Source organism: Dysidea avara, chromosome 5 (genome assembly GCF_963678975.1).
Source record: "Dysidea avara chromosome 5, odDysAvar1.4, whole genome shotgun sequence".
Classification (NCBI taxonomy): Eukaryota; Metazoa; Porifera; class Demospongiae; order Dictyoceratida; family Dysideidae; genus Dysidea; species Dysidea avara.
In genome coordinates this window covers 20,840,481-20,866,500 of record NC_089276.1, presented here as the reverse complement: position 1 = coordinate 20,866,500, position 26,020 = coordinate 20,840,481, and the positions used below count along the sequence as shown (strand labels likewise).

At 37.3% G+C, this 26,020-nt stretch overlaps 1 protein-coding gene across 1 annotated transcript in view; it reads right to left on the bottom strand.

Annotated features, from left to right (window-relative positions):
- Window positions 1-1,097: 1,097 nt before the first annotated feature.
- LOC136256166 (sacsin-like) overlaps window positions 1,098-26,020 on the bottom strand; it is a 35,125-nt gene continuing 10,202 nt past the window's right edge. Inside the window, exon 4 of the mRNA XM_066049109.1 lies at window positions 1,098-13,982. Coding sequence (XP_065905181.1) covers window positions 1,240-13,982 — 12,743 coding nt within the window. The 3' untranslated portion in view covers window positions 1,098-1,239. The remainder of the gene's footprint in view (window positions 13,983-26,020) is intronic.

The window sequence follows — 26,020 nt, the reverse complement described above, 5'->3', positions numbered from 1 at the left end:
CTTGTACACATAACTTCAAGTCCATCTGGTGCCTGCTAGCATGACTGGTTCTCCTTAGTTAACTTTTGGACTTTTAAAAACTTGGTTCTTTTCATTAGGATTTTATAGAGACTCTTAGGAAAGTATATGGTGCATTCAAGGAAACTACTGAACACATGCATATATGTAAGTCTGTTGTCAGTCTGTGCATGTGTTTGTCTTATCCTAAAAACACCTTCCTTATAGAATGAGATGGTGATTCACCAGAAGATCATGTTACTGTTCTTTGCCCATATATGTACGGTACTTCATAGTTGCACAGATTTTTCACTATTCATTATTCTATCATATGATTAATTATGTGTAAAACACAAAGTGTATGACCACTCTTCAGCTTATTTGTGCATTATGCATGGGGTTAATAAAGAGGACTAGAAGTTGAAGTGCTAACCCCTTCACTGTTAATGACCAAGGTACTCTAATACAGCAGTCGCATTATAGTGGTCTGAGAGACTGAAAGGTTTTATGACAGCATTACATTAGACTCAGTGGTTACTAATATATATATATAGCTGTATATAAGGATCACATTGTAGCCTAACTAAAGCTTAACTGTAGGCAATCATAACATTTGTTTGCAGATAATTGCAGCAATTGTTTTGAACCATTTTGCCTCATCATACAATCTTCACGGTAATAAAAAGTGAATAATGATCTCATGAAAAGCTTTGGACAATAAACTGCATTTCTCCCTCAAGGAAAACTGATCATGAATGCTAATTAATACTATTACTAGTATGCATGTAATCAACTATGAAGAGGTATACAGTGGAGCCTGCTAATCAGGACACTTGAAAATGAAAATACCTGAATAATCTGGACACTTACTAATGGTCCCAAATTATTCCTTGGCTTGTAAACAGATCTGGAAATTTCCACCTAAATAAATGCTATTTAATACTATTAATGTACTATTTATTGCATTGTTCAATTTAAACTTGTAAGGAAAGAGATCACTTATATGAGCTACATAAGACAAATTCTATTGTGGAATAGCTTGTTTAAAAAAGAGGTATTTGGTAGCTCACTCAGTGCATAGAACATCTTTGCAACAATCCTGAAATACAACATATTTTTTGTCAAATAAATTTAACTTTGTACAAAATGCCTACACAAAAAATGTTTACTACAATGTTCACCGTGCACATGTACCCTTAAAATAACGTTTTGCAAAGTGCAGATTGTGCAGTTAAGTAATGTTCAATCATCATCATCTTCTACTACCTTTTTCATTGTTTCATAAATCCTAGTAGCAGCATCAAAAGCTTGTGTGGCTGTGTTTATCACATACTTTTCTCCAGGAACCGTTGGAGGAGGATGACAGGAGGGAAATCTGGGGTGATAATAGAAATTCTCTAAGAAGATGGCATCATTGACATCTATCTCACATCCCATCTGTATGAGTGCACGTGCTGGAGACACAACATTGTGATTCTTTAGGGTAGACTCTCCTATTCCACACTTAGCATACATACCAGCCTTAAGAGACTTTTCAGCTACTTCATGACACATGAAACAAGTGGATGCACATGTCTTTTCATCAGGTTGAGATGAAGCCAATGTTGCTGCCCCAAGATCATCAATTTGGCAAGAAGTCATTAAAACTTTTAGAGCTGCATAGTCATACTCAGCTTGCTTTATCCATCTTATAGCTTCTTCATGGTTGGTTTGTGGTTTAGGTGTGTGCCATTCACCGGCTGTTCCCCCACCTGATGCTCCCTTGGACCTATCTTTTGATTTGTACTTTTTATGTGAAGAAGCTGTTCGATTCCATTGGTTGAACCAACCATTCCATCCAAAATTAAATGAACCTGGTTCTCTATATGGATGTTCTGTATCAAGTGAATCTTCAGGGTTTCCCTTTTCCATTCTCTCCATCTCTTGTAGTAAGTACTGAAATTCAGCTGTAGCATTGGGGTTGTCAGGATTCTTATCAGGGTGATATTGTAGATACAACCGCTTCAATGCCTTTCGCTTTTGCTCATCTGGTAAAGACCAAGCAGCATTTACTGCATCTCGTATTGCCTTTCTGCCACCTGCCTGTCTGGCATGCCTGGTACTGGTAGAAATGCTAGTATCGTATAATTCCAGTTCATCAGTTTCAGAAATTTCTGGTACTGATTCCTTCAGTTCAGACACAAATTTGTACAGCTGCAAAACTGTTGCTTCTATTGGTTCACCACCTATTGTTATCAGGTACTTTCTTTGCAGCAATTGCCCAATATCTCCTTCTCCATTAACAGCTTCATGGTCGATGCAATGCAGTACTTGTGCATAGACAATATTCCCATTTCCAGTGTCGTAGCCTACCCAATCTTCTGGTAGATAGAAATTAAACATACTTTGATCCAATCTGTGATGCCAGCAATCTGGTACAATTTCACCCAACTCAGGGTTTGGAGTCACCAAATCCTGCTCAATGGTGTGAATTCCAGGAAGTGAATCTTGTATGATCTCTGCTACTTTAAAAACAGAACCACAACTCAGAATTTCACAGATAAAAGAAGATAACTCTGGCACCTCATCATCTTCAGCAACTTCAAAGCATTTTGTGCCCTTAAATTTTAATGTCAAACACAAACTTCTGGCCAATTTCACAAAGACTCTTGATGGATAAGCTCTCGGTGAATTTCTTAAGGTTAAAATGTACTTCCTATTACTGAAATGAAGAAAAAAGTCTTGACAAATTGTATCTTGTAGTAAAATAACTTGACTATTCACACTTAAAAGTGGTTTAACTTGTATTTCATCCAAGTATTGTACATGAAGATTATCTTGAAAATTAGCAATTATCATTGTCACCTCCTCTGGTGGGTCACGAGTATGCTTACAATGACAAGCATAACTTTCAATTGCTACCCTAAAATTATTGCAGCGAAGGATCTGCTCAATGGTAGTCACACAAGTATAAGCAGTTAACACTGGGGTAGCATTGATCATTTGATGTTGCAGTATGGATCGCAAACTGTTCAACCCAAATTCTGTGGGTAAAAGGTGAAGTAGCTCTTCAGGACTCCAATATTTAGTTACTGGTAAACTATGCAGTGGATTAAGATAAGAAAGCCCAACTGGGAGTGTAAGAGGTGCACCACTAGTATCAAATACAACAAGATTTGAACATTCTGTTAATATGTCCTCTTCATTGAGGAGATATAGTGGTTGTAAATGAATCGTTTGGTCTTCATTCTTGCTTCTTAACAGCAATGTCAAATCAACTGTTGCTTGTACAACAGCACGTTTAGTGTTTAAGTCAACCTTGTTTCCCTTACAAAACTCTTTTGCTAACTTTAATACAAGTTGCATGTGGCAAAAATCAAAAGACATTTTAACTCCAATTTTGGAAAGCAATTGGAAGTGTGGCTGCAGATCACCTATTAGCAAATGGAGAAATGGATAATAAGGAGTTAACTGTGTTGGAGTGGTAAGAAGTACTTGACATGGTGCAACTAGAACATATCCTTTCACTGGCAGTTTAACTGGCAAAAATTTCAAGTTCTCTAATTGTGGTTTAAGCCACTGGCATGTACTGTCATATGACTGTGCTTCTTCAAGATTAGTAGCTATGCACTTCAGTGAGTTTACTATTACCCCAGGTAGATCACAACTTGAGTTAGCTATTTCTGAAGAAGTTTCTGTATGCAATCTAGAAGCATCAGCAAATCCAGTGTTGGAAATATTTCTCAAGTTTTCAATTACATCTGATATGGTTGGCTTTACTGAAATTCCCAATGCCTTCATTCTTGCAGCTGTTGTTTGATCATAAGGGCTACTAACAGGTAAGCTTACCACTGATTTACAAGTCCACACAGAATCTTTAAATTTTACGGGACATGAACCTCTAAGATTTGCAACATTGACTGTTTTGCGATCATCTCTGATGGTGCATTCTCCTAATTGTTGTAATTTTATAGCATTTAACTTGGGTACAAATTTAACTATTCCTATTGGTATATTAGATACTTGATATAAAAATGAATCCCTTAGAATGTGTCCACAGTCTGAGGAATCTTTTTCAAGCAAATACCCTAATAATAGTTTTGATGCCTTTTTAACATCTGACACTTGTCTAAATGTTTGAACTTTACGGCAGTAATTTAAAAACTCATTCGCTGTTGGCACAGTTTTCAATCCAAAAAACCTCAAACAATTTTGAATGTCATCACCCTGTAATTCTTCAGGTAGGAAGGAGTGCTCAGCGCAAAAGAATTTAAATATATCCTGCGTGTGGTCATAGTAGGAACTAATAGTGCGAAGTGATGAGTTGTCATCACCAATGCATTCTAATGACTTGAATTGGTTAATGAACATGTTTGCTTCATAATGATTTGGTGATTTTATATAGCTCGATTCATGCATACAGCTATAGTAGATGTTTTCTGCAATAAACCCAATGTGCTCTAACCTCATAGCTGAGTTCATGGTACCAAAATGACAGAAAATGTAGTTGCAGTAAACCTGATAGAGTGAGATTATCTTTATGCTTAATTGCTCTGCTTGGCCAACAATAGCCTTCCAGGGAGCATAGGGGTCCAGAAACGCTACTGATTCAGGAATGTGGTTAATCCACTCTTCAACACCAACTCTACAAACCTGATCATTCCATATCCAAACTGTTGAAACTGATGATAGCTCAATCACTTTACCATAAATTGTGGTGAATATTGGTAAGCTCTTTATATGATTAACGGACTGATCTCCAAACGAGAATGTAATTAATGCAAATATTTCAAATAATTTTGTCAATTCTTCTTTACTCATTTCCAGCAGTGTATCATAGTTGTCTTTGCTTGCCAAGTACACATTTTTTAAAACATCCCATGGATTTCCAATATATGGCAATGTAATATTAGTACTAGTCAAGGAAGATCCAATAATGCCACAATCAACAATAGAAACATGTAATTTTCGTAAAAGATCCTGTAGGTCAGTGTTAGTAGCATCATAGTAATATGCATATGATCTATTCTCCGTTGGTAGTATTTCCATTGGTAGTATTTCTGACTCAGAGGAATACATCACACCATTATCAGCAGGAATAAGAGTAAAACACTGTAATATCTGGTTGCAATATGGCTTAAATGAGAGATCTTCAGAAATACATTTCAGCAGTTTTTTAACCCATGAAGTATCAACATCTCCCATGGGCGCTTGAGGTACTCCACTCCAAGAAGATGGCAAGTTAGCAGAAAAGACAGATTTTATTAAATCCCAGCCTTCACTAGATTCCCTGGGTTTAAATACATATTGACTGTCATTGTATTCTTCTAAAAGCTCATTGTGTAGCATAACACTTCCGCTCTCTGGAAACAGTTTCCAGTTAGGAGAATTTATAATCATTTTTCCATCACATAATTTGTGAATGTTTTCATCTACTGTCATTATCAAACCACAATTTAGCATAGGGTCAAAATCATCATTATCTTCAGCTACAACCTCAATGGCCTCTTGAACAGCAATGCTAGTGTCAGTAGTAGCAGTGACAACTTCAACAGCTGTGTCCATTGCTCTGTTGTGTTCTGTACTATTATTATCAATGGTATGTATAGAGAGATATTTTATGAAAGGCACAAAATGATTCACATTTCCAAATCTAGACTCAGACACATGGCAAGGTAGGTTTCCATGGTTAATTATTTCAGCTTGAAACCTGATGTAATATGCTAGCACTAATTCTTTAGATATATCTGGAAGGTCTACTCCTACTTTTTTAAAGCAATGGTAAATTTCACGTGGTGTATCTACAAGATTCATTCCTATGGCTTTCAGTGCGATACAGATGTTGGATCGGTAAAGATGAAATGAATGAAAATGACCCTCATTTGATTGTTGTGGTAAATGCAAGTTGTACCATTTAATTACATAAAGTTGATTATCTTCACCTTCCTGTAAATTATTTTCATCCTCTGAAAAATCACTTTCTACAAGTGTGGCTAGTATTGGAGGATTGAGTATACTAAGTTGTTTGTAAACACCAATAGCCAAACTCTTCCATGGCTCTGCAGTTGTTTCTGTTATTGAAGGAAACAATCTGTAATATTGTTCTAAAGATTGCAATGACACTTCTCTGTCACAAGGAGGACCATCATGAGTAATTATGTGTGTCAAAAGGTTAGCATATGAAACAGAAATTGCTTCAATCAAATGTTTGTTCCAAACATATTTCTTGTCAGTACCTATTGTTGCATCATCATTGCTACTTATCCAAAGACCTCTACGATCAGAGTGAAGCACAAATTGACCATGGACATGAACTGGAAGCTTAGTACCTCCAGGTAATGGTAGATAGCAAAATGATTTTCCATAGAAATATTTGTTATCAAGAAGAGCGGCAATTCCATGTTGGGAACGAATTTCAACATCTGGTGGCTTAATACCTTTCCAATCAAATGATGAATCATCAGCTCTTCCTTCACCAAGTTGAATCAGCCACTTTTCTTCTTGTGGAGGATCAGTTTGCTTGTTTGCCAACCTCATGTTATAAACCACCAACTTAGCACTGCCATCTTGCATTATCTCTTTTTCTCTCCCTTTGTTACTCTCAATATGGCAACGCAGAACAACAGGGTGTGGATCATCCCATTGAAACACTCCAACAGACTTTTTATCCTCTATTACATACAATCTGATATCACAGACATGATGGACAAAAAGCAGTGCTTCCCTCATTTTTGGAACCCAGTCTGCCAGATCGTTTTCTAGTTTTTTCAGGTTAAAATATCCATCATCCATAACAATTTTAGATAGCTTAGCATCCTCCTGTTTCAGCCGCAGTGGCAAGCGAAAAAGTGAACCACCTTGCATATCCACAGGAAATCCATCAAGATCATTTCTAAGGTAAGGTGACTCCATGTGTGGAAACCTTTTCCACAATTTTTCTAAGCCTTTGTACATTCTACCAGGCTTCATTCGTTTACGAGCAATGTACCGATAGTGTGGGTCCATTATACAAAGCTTGTCGTTAGTAATAAATGAAGGACAATCTGTAAAATGATATACCACATTAAATCCAATACCATATTGACCAATCTTATCAGGATCATCTCTTTTATTGCCTAGACCAATTTTCTGGATACCAACCAAATCTTCATCAGAAAAAGGTGAATCATTCCAAAACAACAAAGCAGGTCCCTGCAATGCTTTCCATTCTTCAGATATTACTTTGACATTTTTATGATTACGTTTATCTAAAATGAAGTACAACTTTTTAGCACCAGCATCATCTGCATTCTGCAGAAGCTCTTTTAGAAATGTCATGTCTCTGGAATAGTCTCTCAAAATGTTATTTAATCTTTGTGTCAATTCTTCTACTTGTCCAAACTCTATCTCATCACTGGTGATGTCAAGATCATCTAGTAATATACTTCTTACTGGCTCCACACCAAGATGGATGGCTATATTCCTCTCAACACATCCATGGCAGTACACATGTTCTTCATCGGTAACAAATTTAAACCATGAAGCATCATTGTATTTCAACTCTCTGACATCTCTAAGGATAAAGTTAACATCCGGTAAGAAGATATCTGCATCTTTAGGTAAGACGCAATCACTAAGACATGGAAGAGCTAGTCTAACTACAACCTGACAGTTATCAGGAAGAGCAGTGTTGTCATAATCATTTTTCATTTTGCTTAGAGCAGTCAGTATCACATTTGTGGGAAACATATTTTTAACCTCCAACTGCTTCATCAATGGTGTGAACTGCTTTAATGAGTCGGGGAGCCTGAATAAGTATGGACCATCTGTATTCCAGTTAAAAGATACATAGGCAGGAAAAATAAATTTTTTACCATTCCAAATGCAGTGTTTATCAGTTAGAGATGATATTCCATTCAACAACATTTCATCGTTGCTATTAGTATTTAATTTTCTGGTCAAATAGTGATATACAGTGGTAGCTACATTGTTTGTGACAATTAAAAGGTCTGTAGCAATTTCTTGAGAAGGTTGAAACCATTCCAATAATTCCTTAAAATGATTGACAACATGAGCAATCTCAATTTCTTGCTTAATTCCTAATACTTTAAGCATTCTGTTTGCCAGATTACGAGATTGTTGTGGTAAGAATTGTGTATCAAGAATAGCTACTTGTGATCCACATGCATACATCGCATTAACACTGTCAATATATTGTGATACTTTTATCAGCTCTGGTCCAGATAAGAGACTTGCTACTGCATCACCTTTCCAAGAAATGGGATAATTGTTTGGCTTTTTCATAACTGGAAGAAAAGCAATTTTTTGCAGTTCTTGTTCAGTGTGTCCATCAGGCATTTCAGTACTAGAATTGTCCTTAATGCAATCCATCAAGATGACAAGCCGATTCAAAGCTTCTTTGCTATTTTGATTATACCATGTCTGCACACACTTTGCTCGATCTATTATCAGCTCCCATGATAAAGACTTCATCAGATCAAGGTTACTAAGAGCTGTTATAATAAGAGCGTTACTCTTAAGTAATGCTTCATCTGGGAACATTCCATCTTCTGGTGAAAACAGTTTAGTTGCATTTGAAGCAGGATTCAAAATTTCATGTGGATACTTGAAGTTATTCCCATCAGGACTACATGGTATACACTTTGTGTTCTTCATCAAATCTGGCATTGCTTTACTGTGTCTGTTGTTGGCATAGACTATCAGAGATGCTGCAACTATCTTAGTTTTCTCCTGAACTGAAATTTGCGCCAGTGTTTCATCATTATAAAAGTATTTGATAAACTTTTTTTCATCCAGGATTTGTGATTTGAAATCAGTATACTTTTCAAGTTTATCCCATAGTGCATTGGGAAGATTAACCACTGGAAGCTTTAGCACAGTAGCCACATGATACACTGATGATTGTAACTCATTATCAAAACCAATTGCCAATATTTTATTGGACAAAAACTTGCATTCATTAAACTTTTGCCATCTGGTAGCAATTTCTGAAAAGAATAGAGGATGTTGGCTTGTAAAAATGTCAACATAGAATTTGTCTACAAAAAACTCCCATGGATTCACCTCTCTTAGAATTACAGGCCAAAGGCTGTGAAAAGTGTATGCAACGAGTGATCCATTTTGTTGCATTTGCTGCAAGTGCAATAGAAGCATTAGGTAGCTTTGAACTACAACTGATTCCATCAATGCTTTATTCCAGTTTGATTCCTTTGTTGCAGTACTAACATTGTCAGCTTTCCATATTCCACGACGGTTGGTCATGACTGCAAAATTACTACTAACATGAACTGGTAGTCCAGTATCAATGTTGAGTGGTAGAAAACAGAAACACTCTCCTTTGACAGCAGCTACACAAAATTGATTTGAACTACTATTTAGCTCCAACTTGACAGACACTGAGGCTGTTCCATGATTTTGTAACTGCTGAGCCTTACTGGCAATCAACCAGTTCTCTTCTTTATTATCATTTGATGGAGACACAGTGGTAACCTGTACCTTACACATCACCACATCATTGTTGTTGGGTATTTTATGTTTGGTTGTGGTTATTTCAAAATCTTTTGTAAAATTACTGCCATGTGACTGATAGAATGATATCTTCTCAACATTGTTTAAAAACATTAACAACTTCGAGCTATTTTTCTTCACTTGTTCCATCATGTTTAGTAGCATAGATTCTGTGTAAACATTGCCACTAACCTTGCTACCCTTTAAACGTAGTGGAAATCGGAACAGCGTTCCTTGAAATGGTGCTTTAGGATTGAATCCACATGCTCCTACATATGGTGCTAATTGATTAGACTTTTTCAGAAGACGATGCTTGTTGAAATTTATTTTAATGCCTGGATTAAGTTCACTCTTAATCTCTTTATGCAGACACTGAAGTGTGGGATCAAACACAAGTAGGTGCTCTCCACTTACAAATGAAGGAACATCTGTTATGTGATAAACAGAGCAAAATCCAACTCCAAATTTTCCAATCTTCAGTAGTTTGTTTACCTTTGTCTCGCCAGCTATTTTTCTTATGTTCTCAAAATCTTCTTCGCTAAATTGAGCATTGTTGTAGAACAACAGTGCAGGACCATAGCTGTTAGCCATTCCAGGAAAGAACAGATGGCTACTATCATGTTCCCTTATGTCATAATATATTGCTACTTCTGTAGCTCCAGCATCATCAGCATTTTGTAACAACTCTTGAATCACACTAGTATCTTTATACTCCCTCAGTATTCTGTTAAGACGAGTAGTGAGTGGTTCAGACTGACCAGCTTGCTCAAAGCAAAATTCTTCTGAATTAGCAACCATTGTGTTGAGTGGCTTCAGTTGTAGTTTACAACACATGTCATAACTGATGGAAGGGTGGACTAAGAAATAATCTTCCAAAACATCACCAAGGTCATCACCATCATCACCAACCCAATTTAAGTCACTATCTAAAAATGCAACTTGCTTAGCAGGCTTTAGTACCAGTTTATTCTTATCACTAGTGCTAATTGGTACAAACATCTTATCATATACCTTCTCAATTTCATTTTCTGTAAAATTACACAACCACTTTAAGACCTTGTTGACAACTTCAAATTGCTGCTGGAAACTGATATTATGATTTGAACTACTAGACATAGTTTCCAGTATAAGCAAAACATCAGAAATTGTGACCTTGTCTTTTGCACCAATAGAACAGAATAATGACCTATACTGCTGAAGATCACTAGGTAAGATATACCAGTAAGGCTCTAGTTTACCTACAGTCATACACTTCTCATCAAAACAACAAGCCACTACACTAGGTAGTACAAACTTGTTATCACTGACTTGTACTACTTCTGACTGACTTAGCTGTTGCCAGAGCTTACTACTAACATTACTCTGTGCTGCTCTCTGAAGGTAAGCATACAAGTGGGATAAAATGGATCTAAACTTTGCGATCTCAGTTTCTGCCTTATGAGTAATCAAATCCAGCAATTGCAGAATCATTGCATCTACTGGTACAGTTTGTGGAATGTTTAGTGATGCTATCAACTTTACTGACAGTGTCCCCTCATACTGAAGAATCTTCATCTGTGAACCTATCAAGTTAGGAAGTTTCTTGTGTTCGTCTGGTGAACTACTGGCATGTAAACTTTGAGCAGACACAAACTGACTACCACTAGATCCTTTCCAATTAAGACATTTAGGATAACCTTTAGGTGGTGTTGTAATAACAGGTAACCATTGTAGAGAACGAAGGGTTTGATCTAGTGGACGACTGTTATAGTACTCATTTAGCAATCTGTTACCAGTGGGAGAAGAGAGAAATCCTAAAAGGTTATTAGCTCGTTTTACTTTAGCTTGAGTGTCAGTTTGATTGAAAATAATATCTGTGACTCTAATAATATCTGATGGACTTAGTGTATTACAATCCTTCATACCAAGTTGTTTTAAAACAGTGAAGTGAACACTTAAAAATGGAGCAATAGGAAATACATTTTGACCTTCAAACAATTCCTTAACCACATGATCCATAGGATCATACACTTCACATGGTGAGAATAAGTCACTATTTTGACTAGTTGGCAAATACTTCAATGATCTCAGTTTATTTACTAAAGCCTGACCTCCTGATGTATTGGTCAAACTGTAATACTCAGTGGGGTCTAACAGTGTTGATGTCACCTTCAAAATGTGATCTCTACTTAGTTGTTTATTTTCAATTGCCAACAAGATCACATGAACAATTAGCTGCAGTTTTGTAGGAACCCAACAAGTTCCAGGTAGCCTAGCCTGCAGGTTTGTGACAATGTCTCGTTCACATGTAATAATCAGTGGACTAGGCAGAAGGCAAAATGTGTATTTGCTAATGATGTCTGATTCTGTGACTAACATTGCAGCATTGTTTCCTCCAATATAGCTTTTAGCTTTCTGTAAAGATGTTAAATTGTTTGTTTGTAAAACAGCAAAAATGCTCAAATTCGTTGCAACTGACTTGTTTCCAGCACTCAAAGAAACACTAACAGGATGTTGGAATAAGAAATATTTTAATGCTTTAGCTTCTTCTTGTGAAAACACAACATTCTGATAGTTAATTTGAGCAGCAATGCTCAACAAAGCAGATTGGGACAGTTGAGGAACATAATTGTTGAGTTCAGAGTGATAAAGAAATGGGAAGTCATCTGAACATGTTAAATGACATCCTAACTTTTCTGTACCAGTAACCAACTCTGAATAAAACACACTTGCACTCCTGTTGTATACAAAAGTGTGGGTATAATCTCTATGTGACAATGCTACAACTTTGAAACCATTGGAATTTTTTCCACCACAAACAGGGACCAGTGGAATATTAACAAAGTATGATAACCTATGCACACTTACCCAATTCCAAAATTTTTTCAACCAAATCTCATTGTAAAAACCACCAGCAGATCCATAACAACACCATCCATTTTGGAATGGTGAAGTTTGCTTAAGTAACACAGCAACACTTTCAGGTGTCAAGATCTGAAGTTGTGTACACCTATTGTTAGCTACTTCTCTTAGTTTATGATGTAAACTGACATCATCACCTTCTACATTGACCAAGGTTGAACTGTTGTTAGCTAACAATTTTGTGTCCAGAAACGTTTTATCACAAACATGCATTTTAACTCCTGATTGGTTAGTACTAAATGCTACAAAAGTGCTAACAACTGTAGGAAGTAGGATTAAGCCATTAAGGTCGTAATAATTCCTATCATTCAAGCAATAGTGTAGCAAGTGGAATTTTTCTGTTCTGCTCAAGTTTGCATAGGTCTGAGGACTACTTCTAATAGCCTGCCTTACTACAGATGGGGTGATAGTGGTAAATGGATAAGAGCTTCCATAAATAAACTTCACTGCATCCCAAACATTGTCAGGCAGCACCACTACTGATTTACCACATCTGATGAGTACATCAATAACAACTTTAGGAAACTGGCTACTGTTCACCTGTGGTACTACACACACTGATGAGTCTAGCCCTACCCACCTACCATTCTCTGACCAAAAATATTGACCTTGTAGCAAAACTGGCAACAATGGATTCAAAATAATTTTCCAGTTTGTGTTATTGATAACAGATGCATGTGGCCAAAAAGAATAAAATGCCTCTGGCTTACATTTACCTTTCAAAAGATTGAGGCATTCTCCATAACAAGATGGCAGCATCTTTGACAACAAATTTTGTTCATTCCACAATGCTCCATCATCATTCTTCATATCAGAAGCTATCCACTTCAAATGACGACGATCCTTATTCAACCCAAAGGTACCATGAACACAAACTGGTAATGGTGGATTAACCTCTTTACTGTCTGGAAGTGGGAGAAAACAAAACAATCTGCTGGGACACTGCAAATGCGATGAGAGAGGCGCAGCTAGACCAATCCAAGGAAGACTAGACACCTTGTTTGAGACATCCAAAACATCTCTGTCCCTGGACCCTACCCAGTGCATAATCATCCATTGGTACTCAAACTGTGTTCCCAACTGAACATCATGCACAGTAATTCTTACTTCATACTGTAAGCGTGGTAATTGTGAATTAGAATCAGAATGGTATTTCTCTACTTCACTCAAAAAGGCAGTTTTTAATTGTCTCCTTTGATTCTCAGTAGCCCTGTCAGTTTCAACACTGAAAATTTTACTCACTATGCTACTTGTATTAATTGTAAATACTTCAATTCTTTCTACATACCTTAAAAACAACAACAAGATTGCAGCATCATCTTTAAGAGCTTTCAAGAGTTCCTTAAGTTTTGCTACAGTATAGAGCTTATTAGAAAGACCAGAGGGCTCATTTCTAAGTGGAAATCGAATAAGAGTTCCATTATATTGTTGCTGTGTCCCCAGACTGCAATCATCTGTAAACTTGAATGGTGAAAACGAATCACTGTTTTGTTGTGTGTTGTTAGTGAGTTTGTACTTTCGACCAGGGTCACCTTTCCACATAATCTTCTGTGGATCCATGAAACAAAGCCATTTCCCACTGATGATGGCTGGAACATCTACAAAAGACAATGTGTTATGGTATGTATAAATCATTGACCATGAACAACAATAACTACATGTGAAACATCACACTTTTGGCTTTTGCTTACGGTCATAAATACACTAGTGTTCCACCAATACAGAAAAATACCTACCGATACTGGTACCCAGCAGTTATTTTCAGCAATACAGATACCGATAGTTGCCATATAATTTTGTGCTTGCTTGCTTGTATTACATGTATGCTGCTTGTATTGATTTTCACTAATGTTTTATGTAATAGTTATACCATGGCTGCAAGGGATTTTGCTGATATATACACCCAAAGTCCGAGGGCCACAAGCCCAAGGGCTGTGGGTGTATATGTCAGCAAAATCCATATATGTCAGCATTCATTAAATCCATATATGCCATATATGTCAATATATGTCAGCATACAGTACGATAGTACTGTATAGTAGGGACCACAAAGGAGTAGGCGTGGCCCACAAAAGAATATCACTCAAAAAACAGCTTCAATTTCCCCTGACGACGATGAGGCAGTATTGGTTAGGTAAAACTAAGCCCAAACAAGCTTTCAGATCGACCCAAAATGCTTCCAACAAGTTGCTACGGAATTTTAAAAATAATTTATTTAACAGAATTTTCTACTGACTGACTGATGCCTTCAGACAAGCGTAACTCGATAATGGCTAAGGCTACAGGCTTGATTTCTTCACTGTTTGACATCGCTTCAGCCCGACAGGTGCCTTTTGGCATACCGCAGTATGTACAATGCATTCTTCATGGACTTACCAGTGTCCTCCTTTGTGTCCCATTCATCTTTGCTGACAGCAAAAAGTGTCGATTTGGCAATAGCACATGATGGCTTCCCTTCGCGTAATGGAAATTGTCCATACTTTTCATAGTGGCTATTTTGATAGCAGAGGTGCTTGTCAAACAGTTCTTGATTTGTACTGTTGTGTAATGGGTTGAACATAGCTGACAACGAAGCGTAATGAATGCCTCACTTTTCAGACGATAATTGATATAACTGGGGCGTGCGGCACCATTTCTTTTGGAATGCGTCTCGATGTGCAGGGGTGCTTTTCAAACAGTTCTTGATTCAAAAATGCTGCGTAATGGGTTGAACGTAGCTGACAATGAAGTGTAATGGATACTTCACTTTTCAGGTGATAATTGGGGCATGCGGCGCCATTTCAGATGCAGTATGCGTGGGTTCACAAATCATAATAATTATTTACAAAAAAAAGTAAACAAAAAAATACACAGAAAAATTTGGAATTTTCAACTAGACATAGCACATCGATAAAAAGTACTGAAACAAGCTGGAGTAGTGTACGATATTAAATCACAGTAAAACAATAAGAAGTGTTATATCCCTACTTTGCATTTCTTGAGCACAGTAGGGATATAACATTTCTTATTGTTTTACTGTGATTTAATATCGTACACTACTCCAGCTTGTTTCAGTACTTTTTATTGATGTGCTATGGTCCCTACTCTAGTTGAAAATTCCAAATTTTTCTGTGTACTTGTAAGTGATATGTATGTGTATATATATCACTTGGGGCGCACTCACCTAATAGGTGAAAGAACTAACGAGAACTCATCCCGTTTGTTTTATACAGTAGCATCTGAAGATCAATCACGGTTTTAATAGCGTGGGCTAATAGCCATCAAAATGTTGTCCATATGTTAAAACGTCATTAATACGTTACTATGCTTCAACACGCAATGTTAGAAAACTTGCGATTGTGGGATGGAATTTATATTGTTATCTTTTTTGTACTAATTTAAGCCAACTAACTTCGCTACTGGAACAGTAAGTAAGTTATTATATTAAGTTAAGTACTTAGGACTGTAAGTTACTAACCTATTTCAACATAGCAGTAGTAGCTTTGCTGTTCTGTGGTCTGTTCAAATTTTGATACGCGATGGGTAGAAATACGCATCCACGATCGCCCAAACAATTATTTTGTGCCTTCATTATCCTTTAGTAACAACCAACTAGTCTATCTTAGCAAATATACTAAGCTTAGCAACCACTACAAAAATGAGTCCCACAATACAAAGCTCTATGTCGCTCAATATAACGAGTCAAAGCGCATCGATTCTTTGAACTGGCTGGTCATTGGCAAACCGCTTTCCCATGATATTGCCCAGGCAATATGTGAGTTAAATACCGAGCGATGCCTTAGAATACCCATGCTAAAGTGGTATATAACAAAGTAAATTCCTTCCAAGTTAGGTATGCATGATTGTTCTATTAGAATGTTTCATTTTGTTGTGACTGTTCTATTAGAGTATCTTGATCTTTTTCATGCAAATGTGACGAGTTGCAATTATTCGGTGCTTGACAAAGCGAATCCTGTACCTTTTATGCTAGAATAATGCTCAATGCTATTTGCAGTTTGTTATGCCCCAAGTTTTGCTACTACAATACTTGTAATGATAATAGTGGTGATGACGATTGGCGTGAGTGGTCATTATTTGGTATCGGAAAAGTTTAATACCAATACTGATAGATACTGATATGGCAAATACTGGCTCAGATTATTGGTGGAACACTAGCTTGTGAATAGTAGAGTGACCAAGTGTTTTAATTAACCCCCTCACCCCCAAATTTGTAGAGATCCCAATCTACTGCTTCTAAACTGCTGTAACTTACACACCATACCATATAATCCTACAAAACTATATGTGACCGGGCCAGCGAAATTGGGCATGTGGGCACAAACTACACCCCATCACATATCATGTCATATCTCAGTAATGGGATGAAATATTTTCATTCTATAACTTGTATTGTAACACCAACTCAATGTTTAACAAGTGTTGAAAAGTTCATGGACAACGAATTATAGAATACAAAGTTATGATACATCAAAGTGCCCATACATCAAGCCAAAGATACATCAAGCCAAGATTTCAGATTCCAAGCTAAGTTCGCTCAATAATATGGTTGCAGAGGGTTTCTAATCAGTTCCAAGGATGATTCAGAAGACTACTTCCCTAGTCCATACAATACAAACTCTGATAATAAGTCACTCTCTGTTCCTATGGATACATAATATATATGAAATTGACAAGGGGAAAACATCCTGACAGCCTGGCAGACTCCTGTAGCTAAGTATTCGAGCATCAATCAGATGGCTGCAGGTTCGAGGCTGCCCACAGATTTTTCCTCCTTTCTTCACCTTTTCAAACATACTTTATACAACAACTTATAAACAGGCAGCAGGACCAGGTGTCCTACGGACCTTCAGCACTTGTGCTGTAAAAACTTAATAAATCAATAAAATGCAAGTTGAAGTTGTAATTTAAATTCCGGCAAGACTGGTGATTGTGTATGCTTGGTTCCTCTGAAATTAATTGTTTCTCTACAAACATTTCCATTGTTTTTTACAGATGCAAAATCAGCATCCATGTAAGCCGAGATGTCAGCAATAGCCGAGGCAATAGCTTCTTCTGAGTCAAATCCTGATGCAAGAAACATTATTTTATTTTTATTAAATAATGTGCAGCTCACAAACTAACAACATTTCACTACACAATATACTGGTAATATTTCTTTCATTAATGTTAATATGCTAAATCTGAAGCAAAATCAGAAACACTGCAAGCAAAACTCAATCATTAGCTACATCATACCAAAATTAAATGCTTACACTTCATGGCTACTGGAGATAGTGACTCACACAACTCCAAATTCGTCCAAATTACACACTGTCAAGAAACTTGCTGCTTGCTTTATCTTCAACAGCTTCAACTAATTAGTTCTCCTATATAGGCAGGAATTCAGGCTCTGGCTATGGCAAGGCAGCTAGAACCAGGCTGGGCCAAGCTCAGGGCAAGGCTCAGTGTTACTTGTGTTATTTCTCACGGATTAATGTACTTTCTTGCGAGCTCTTTGACACAGCTATGAAATGAAGTAGCTTGCCTTGGACTATAAGCTACCACACCCTTGTACTCGCTTGTACTACACTTAATCTACTACTCTCTTGAATCAGAGCTTGAATCCAGCATCTCAAAGTAAACCAAACTCGATGTAAACAGCTCAGAAAGCAACTTAAACACTTTGAACTCTGCTGTGAAGTAGAGTTCAAAGAATGCCACGAGATATTGGCTTGCAAATTTAGTGTACAGGGCGTGTGCAGGCATATGACATGAATAGTATTTGAAAATACCCAAAAGTTTCCTGAATTATGCAAGTCCAAGATTCCAGATTCAAAGGCAAGATTCCAGATTCCAAGGCGATTCCATGTGGGATTCCGAGGGATTCTAAACGAGTTGTACGGGATTCCAGCTCGTGTTGGACCCCTCGGACTAAATAGAATTTTCCAAAAACAGCCGGTTTGTTGCTCAGCAGGTCACAAATGTCATAACTACAAGGCAAATGGCATAAGGTAATGAGATCAAAATTGGTATTTAGATGGATAAATAATTGTAGAAGAGAGCTTTACAGTAATTTAGAATAAAAATTGTTTCAATAACCAAACACGTTCATTAGTGCAGTCACCCTAATAGAGCATCCAGTAAGGCTGTGTTTTAAGGGTGCATCCCTTAAAGAGTTGAAGTGAAAAGGTTGTGAAATCAAAGGCGATGACAGTAACATTGCAGCCATTTACTTGTCAAATGTGTTGTGTCAAGTTTAAGCCTTCCTGTAACAACACAATTTAATTTCCTGTAATTGCGTTGTTACAGGAAGTCAAGTTGCTAGCTACTTACAGGCTTTTCAATACAAAAATACAGCACTTGTAGAAACATGACTGCTGTATTAGATTGTTTTGATCTACTTCAAGCATTGATTAATTGAGCGCCGGGAGTGCTACGTCACTGCCCATATACAGTACAAGCTCTTGTGAAGCAAAAATAATTGAAGGGTAGGGAAAATGGTCCAGAGATAATTGAGGAGTGTGTAATTATTTCTGGTATTTCCTATCTTAAATAAATACCTTAAAATTTATATTACTAAATAAAAATAAGCACACCAGAATACGCTATGATCTTTGCAAGGATCTTTGGCTATTGTTTCATTGCCTGAAGTTTGTCGTTACATGTTGCAAAGATTTAGTGCCACTGAAACACAATTGGTGAGTTGACCGTACATGCACTTGTGTTGTAAAAATTAATTGTAAAATGTAAGAAAAGTTCATTTAATTAGTGCATACCCTGATAGCATGTGTTTGTGTGGTAGTTACTAGTGACACAATGAGTTTAGTGTAGATCATAGGAATGGCATAAATGACGAGTGGGTTACAGGCAGGCCAAATTTGTACAATGTTTGTTCCTATAAAATCCTCACATGTAGTGGTCGTGTCAATATTGTCAGTGGCACGCGTTTTTGCTTCACTTGGCCATGCGACTCATTACTGTGAGCCTTGATGAAGTGTTTCAGAAACCAGACATGGTACTGCTGCAGCTACACAAAACAGAAAATGAAAATCAGCAGTCCAATTGCAATGAACAGCAGATTTGATTTTGTATGCATGGATGCATAGCTTACTCAGATCCAGTATATGAAACTTCTTTAGTCAGGTTGTATGGAGCAAAAGATTACAAAAGCTACAATTAGCAGACTTTTTTGTCGGGACACATTTTGTGAAGTGAGACCTATTCATGAAATAATTCCCCTTGAAACATGCATTATGCTTTTTACAAAGCAATCAAAGTCTAAGTGGAATCATTAGCTAGAGTAGTATACCATACTTTGATGCAAAACTGTAGTGCCAGAAACTTTGCATGTCAAAGCATCTTTGAGGTACGTACGTAGTTGTACTAACTACTTCATCATCTTACAACATCAATCACCACAGTGAAACTAGCTACTGTGTGCATTGAAGCCTTCTGTTTAACATGGAAGCATTGAACCAATTACAGTATTGAAAATTCCTTTGTAAATGTGCAAGACTCAATTTTCACAGAGTACTGTGTGTGTAAAAAATCCTCTCAAGAATAAGGAAAAGAGTTCCCCCGCAAAACCTTAGCAACAATTTATGAACTTTAAAACTTTACCACTAAAAAAGAAAACCAATATATGGTAACTTTAACCCGTAAAGAACTTTTGGAGAATGTGTGTTTGTAATATTATGGGCATGCATAGCAACGCTATATAGCCTACAATTACACATCAATTAAAAGTCTGCATATTTACTGGGCTACTTGGAGAAGGTTAAATGAACACTGTAACTATTTATTATTAAGCAATGAACAACAGCACGTCGTGTCTCCATGTTTCAAAATTCTTGCCAAATGTTTAATTTTGATTGTGGGTTTATTCAAATGAGTCATAAATGACCTGATAGAAAATTTAACAGCAAATTAAACAGAAGTGATAGGAGCAACCACCATTAAGTTATGGACAATTTTATAAAGGTACTGTATGTCAAGGGTTTATGTGTTTCCTTACCAAAAAGCTATTTACATGGCTAGTTTTGACCATTTAGCGTTAGGCCAATGAAACATGATTAGCAGTTTCTTGTCATCACCCGCATGCTTTTGATACACCCGGATGGAATTTTCATTATTGATATTTCAGATCAAAATACTCTAATAGAGCAGTTACTTTTACTCTAATAGAGCAATCAGCTATACTCTAATGGAAAAATCACTTGATCAGGAGTTACAGATGGATTAGTAATGTACTTTAGCTATTTAATGCAAGACTAATGTAATTATAGCTTTTAGAGTGATTATAGGAGTAGCTATATATCTAATCAAAAACAGCCAAGCTGTAAAAAAAGGTGCGGCCTCCAAAAAGGCTATGGTGAAAAAAGATGTGAAATCCAAGGTGGCGGCCAAGAAATGGCTGTGATGGTAGGTTAATGGTTAAATTTTAATAACGACATTTCAGGTGAATTTGGTGCCAAGACCAAGCGGCACAAAATTCACCTGAATTGTCGTTATTAAAATTTAACCAATAACCTACCATCACAGCAATTTCTTGGCCGCCACATCGGATTTCACATCTTTTTTCACCATGGCCTTTTTGGGGGCCGCACCTTTTTTTACAGCTTGGCTGTTTTTGATTAGATATCACTTCTTTTTGTATTTGTATACTGCAAAGCCAGCCTATGGCTGGCTTTGGGGCTTTTTTTAACCCATGTGTTTTTTTCTTTATCACAGGAAGAAGAAAAGAACTTAAAGAAGATTAATTTTGTAATACTTCAATTATTTTTGATTTTATTAGTAATTATACAAATTATATACATATATTTATTACATGCCCATTATTCCCCACAGGATATTTTTTTGCAGCTGATCTCTCTACTGAGTGACTTGAAATGTAGCTGAACTATATACAGGATGGTTTCTTTGTAGCTGAACTCTCTACAAGGTGACCTCTTCTAGCTGGTCCCTCTACAGGGTGATTTGTTTGCAGCTAAACTCTCTACATGGTGGTTTCTTTGTAGCTGAACTCTCTACATGATGGTTTCTTTGTGGCTGAACTCTCTATAAGGTGACTTCGTCTAGCTGAACTCTCTACAGGGTGATTTTTTTGTAGCTGAACTCTCTACAGGGTGATTTGTTTGCAGCTGAACTCTCTACATGATGGTTTCTTTGTAGCTGAACTCTCTACAAGGTGACTTCATCCAGCTGATCCCTCTACGGGGTGATTTGCTTCTAGCTGAACTATCTACAGGTGATTTGTTTGCAGCTAAACTCTCTACATGGTGGTTTCTTTGTAGCTGAACTCCCTACATGATGGTTTCTTTGTAGCTGAACTCTCTACAAGGTAACTTCTTCTCTACAGGGTGATTTGTTGTAGTTGAATTCTCTACAAGGTGGTTTGTTTGAGGCTGAACTCTCTACATGGCGGTTTCTTTGTAGCTGAACTCTCTACAGAGTGATTTGTTTGCAGCTGAACTCTCTACATGATGGTTTCTTTGTAACTGAACACTCTACAAGGTGAATTCTTCTAGCTGATCTTTCTACAGGGTGAATTGTTTGTAGCTGAAGCATCTACAAGGTAACTTCTTCTAGCTGATCTCTCTACAGGGTGATTTGTTTGTAACTGAACTCTCTACATGATGGTTTCTTTGTAGCTGAACTCTCTACAAGGTGACTTCTTCTAGCTGATCCCTCTACAGGGGGATTTATTTGTAGCTGAACTCTCTACAAGTGATTTATTTGCAGCTGAATTCTTTATGTGGTGGTTTCTTTGTAGCTGAACTCTCTACAAGGTGACCTCTTCTAGCTGATCTCTCTACAGGGTGATTTGTTTCTAGCTGAACTCTCTACAGGTGATTTTTTGCAGCTAAACACTCTACATGGTGGTTTCTTTGTAGCCGAACTCTGTACATGATGGTTTCTTTGTAGCTGAACTCTTTACAAGGTGACTTCTTCTAGCTGATCTTTCTACTGGGTGATTTGTTTGCAGATGAACTCTCTACATGGTGGTTTCTTTGTTGCTGAACTCTCTACTAGGTGAATTCTTCTACCTGATCTCTCTACAGGGTAATTTGTTTGTAACTGAACTCTGTACAAGGTGCATTTTTGTGGGTGATCTCACTGCAGGTTGATTTGTTTGTAGCTGAACTCACTAAAGGGTGATTTGCTTGTAGCTGAACTCCTTGCATTGTGTCTAGTTTCTAGCTGATCTCTCTACAGGGTGATTTGTTTGTAGCTGATCTCTCTACAAGTTGATTTGTGTGTAGCTGATCTTTCTACAGGTTGATTTGTTTGTAGCCGATCTCTCTACAGGGTAATTTGTTTGTAGCTGAACTCTGTACAAGGTGCTTTTTTGTAGGTGATCTCACTGCAGGTTGATTTGTTTGTAGCTGAACTCACTAAACGGTGATTTGCTTGTAGCTGAACTGCTTACATTGTGTCTAGTTTCTAGCTGATCTCTCTACAGGTTGATTTGTTTGTAGCCAATCTCTCTACAGGGTAATTTGTTTGTAGCTTAACTCTCTATAAGGTGATTTGTTTGCAGCTGAACTCTCTACATGGTGGTTTCTTTGTTGCTGATCTCTCTACAGGGTGTTTTGCTTGTAGCTGAACTCTCTGCAGGGTGATTTGTTTCTAGCTTATCTCTCTACAGGTTGATTTGTGTGTAACTGGTCTCTCTACAAGCTGATTTGTTTGTAGCTGATCTCTCTGCAGGTTGATTTGTTTGCAGCTGATCTCTCTACAAGTTGATTTGTGTGTAGCTGATCTCTCTGCAGGTTGATTTGTTTGTAGCCGATCTCTCTACAGGGTAATTTTTTTGTAGCTGAACTGTCTATAAGGTGATTTGTTTGTAGCTGATCTCTCTGCAGGTTGATTTGTTTTAGCTGAACTCTCTACAGGGTGATTGCTTGTAGCTGAACTCCTTACATTATGTCTAGTTTCTAGTTGATGTCTCTACAGGGTGATTTTTTGTAGCTGAACTCTCTACAGGGTGATTTGTTTCTAGCTTATCTCTCTACAGGTAGATTTGTGTTGATTTGTTCATTGCTGATCACTCTAAAGGTTGATTTGTTGTAGCTGAACACTCTGCAAAGTGTTTTATTTGTAGCTGATCTCTCTACAGGGTAATTTGTTTGTAGCTGAACTCTCTCCACAGTGACTTGTGTGTAGCTGAATTCTGTGTAGCTGAATTCTCTAGAGAGTGACTTAATTGTAGCTGAATTCTCTACAGGGTGCATGACTTGTTTATAGCTGAACTTTCTTCAGTGTGACTTGTAATGTTCTGAATCTCTATAGTGATATATTTGCTTAACTCTCCACATGGTGACTTGCTTCTTGCTGAACTGTCTATAAGATTAACTGTTTGCAGCTGAACTCCCTACAGAATAACTTGTGATGTAATAAAATTCTATAATGGAGTAAATAAATTAGCTGAATGCTCTATTAGGGTGACTGTTCTATTAGAGTATCTCGATCTCGCATTTGCTACACGGAGTTGGCTTTAGAATCATAACTCAGTGGTTTGTAATCCGATTCTTCTGTACTACTGCAAGGACTTTCTATGAAGATTATTCCAGCTATACACCGATGTTCAGCTCATTGCTCTAAGCGGTTTGCCTAGTAGGCGTGAAAACTAATACTTTTTTATTCATAAAAATCGATCGCGTAATTGTGACACAGGTTGGGTTTTGTGTCATATCTCCATGGTTGGGTTTTGTGTCATATCTCCATGGTCTTTATCTCGATTCCTTTCAAACCACCAAAAGGCACTCCTACGATGGTTACTCCATCTACATAGCAATTTTCAACTCATTCCATGAAGCGGTTTACCCTGTAGGCGTGACAACAAATCGATCTTGTTTTACGCGAATAATCGGTCATAACTCCTGGAACATTCGTCGGATTTGTACCAAATTTGATGCTAGGATTCGCCTTTGGACCCCCTTTCTGTGTGCCACATTTCATGGCTATAAGAGTACGCGTTTGCTTGTTATAGCAATTTTTGCAAGTGTGCGAAAAGACGAAGAAGAAAAAAAAAACGAAGAAAAAAAAACGAAACTTTGGCAGTCCGTATCTCGGAAATGGCTGGAGCGATTTCCTTCAAATTTGGAATGTAGCCCCCCCCCCCTGGCTGGGGGGCAACTGTGTAACAAATTTGGTTCTAATCGGATAAGTGATCACTGAGATACAAAGGTGTGAAAATGACGTTTTCATTCTTCCTGTCAATGTACTCACGGGTGTGACGCGCCGGCTTCTTGGGCCGCACGACACACTACCGTGTGTCTTGATAAGTTAGCTTATTACTGTCATCCTACATTCTTAGATATAGCTATGTAGGGATCTCACTGTCTTATCAGAAATCTTCATGTTTGGGATGTGTGTTGTTCTGTTGGAAAATAATGAATAATAACCGCCCGCCCGCATCAAATTTTCGAATATCTGAGTGAGATACTGGTAATCAAGTTTCATTGGCCTTAGGGTAAAATCCTGTATCATTTTAATCCTTGTTACATCACAAGTAGAATGACGTAAATTGCATAGCCATAGGATGGACACTTTGAAAGTTACAGTACTTTGTGCAAGGCATGTACGTATATTTATTAAGTTTAAATCCAGTTTTCTGGATTATATGGGTTTAGGGTTAATAGGGCTCCCCACGAATCATGCTTTCCAAAATGCTGCAGGTGAAAACCATCATAGAATCATGATGAAAATCACTTTTACAGAATAGCCTTAGTGTATTTAACTTCAAACCCAGCATTGAAAGCAAGAAAACTATCACAGATGGTAGACTATTAAATTTAAAAAGTGTATTTTTGTCTGACTGTCTGCCTGCCTGTCTCGCTGCCTGCTTGCCTGCCTCACTGCCTGCTTGACCAGTTGCACAGCTAGAGACCAAATAAAGCAATGTACGGCCAACATTTGATGCCAAAATAACAAACTCACTAGTGGCAAGTGCCTTTTCTGGTTACAATTGCCTCTCCTTTCTATCTTCATTTACATGGTCATTATCTTCTTCATGCAAGGAAACCATACTAAGGCATTAATTTTCTACATCAAAACTTTCCTTAGAGGAACATATTAGATGCCACAAAACTATCATGATTTGAAGTGCTTAAACCACTGTTGGTGAAGTAGATACATGTAGCCGCACTTATAAAACTGAGTATAACACGATTGCTAGTCTGATCACACTCCTAAACTATCAGAACATGTGCCTTGCACTTAACAACCACTCTGTGACCACACACCCTTAATGATGTAGTTACAAAACTGTGATTTGCATGCAGATGGCAAACCACGCCCCTTACGCTATTAAATAGTTCATTCTAGACAAGCAAAAAGCAGTCACAGCCATCTAACTTTGCTATGCTAAAACAAACAAACAAACAAATTTTAAAATGAAGTAGGTTCCAGTGATAAAAGTAGCTAATGAAACAAGAGATATGAATGATAATAGTAGCTATTACATCATACATTAGCAATGTGGGAAAATCCCTAGCATGTTAATGTAGGAGTTTCCCCAAACAGCTTCGTTGTAATAGCTACCATCATTCATATATCTTGTTTCATTGCTTTTTATCACTGAAACCCTACTTCAGTGACATTATAACCATAACAATGCTGCAATTGTTACATGAAACCCTGTACAGGTAATGTT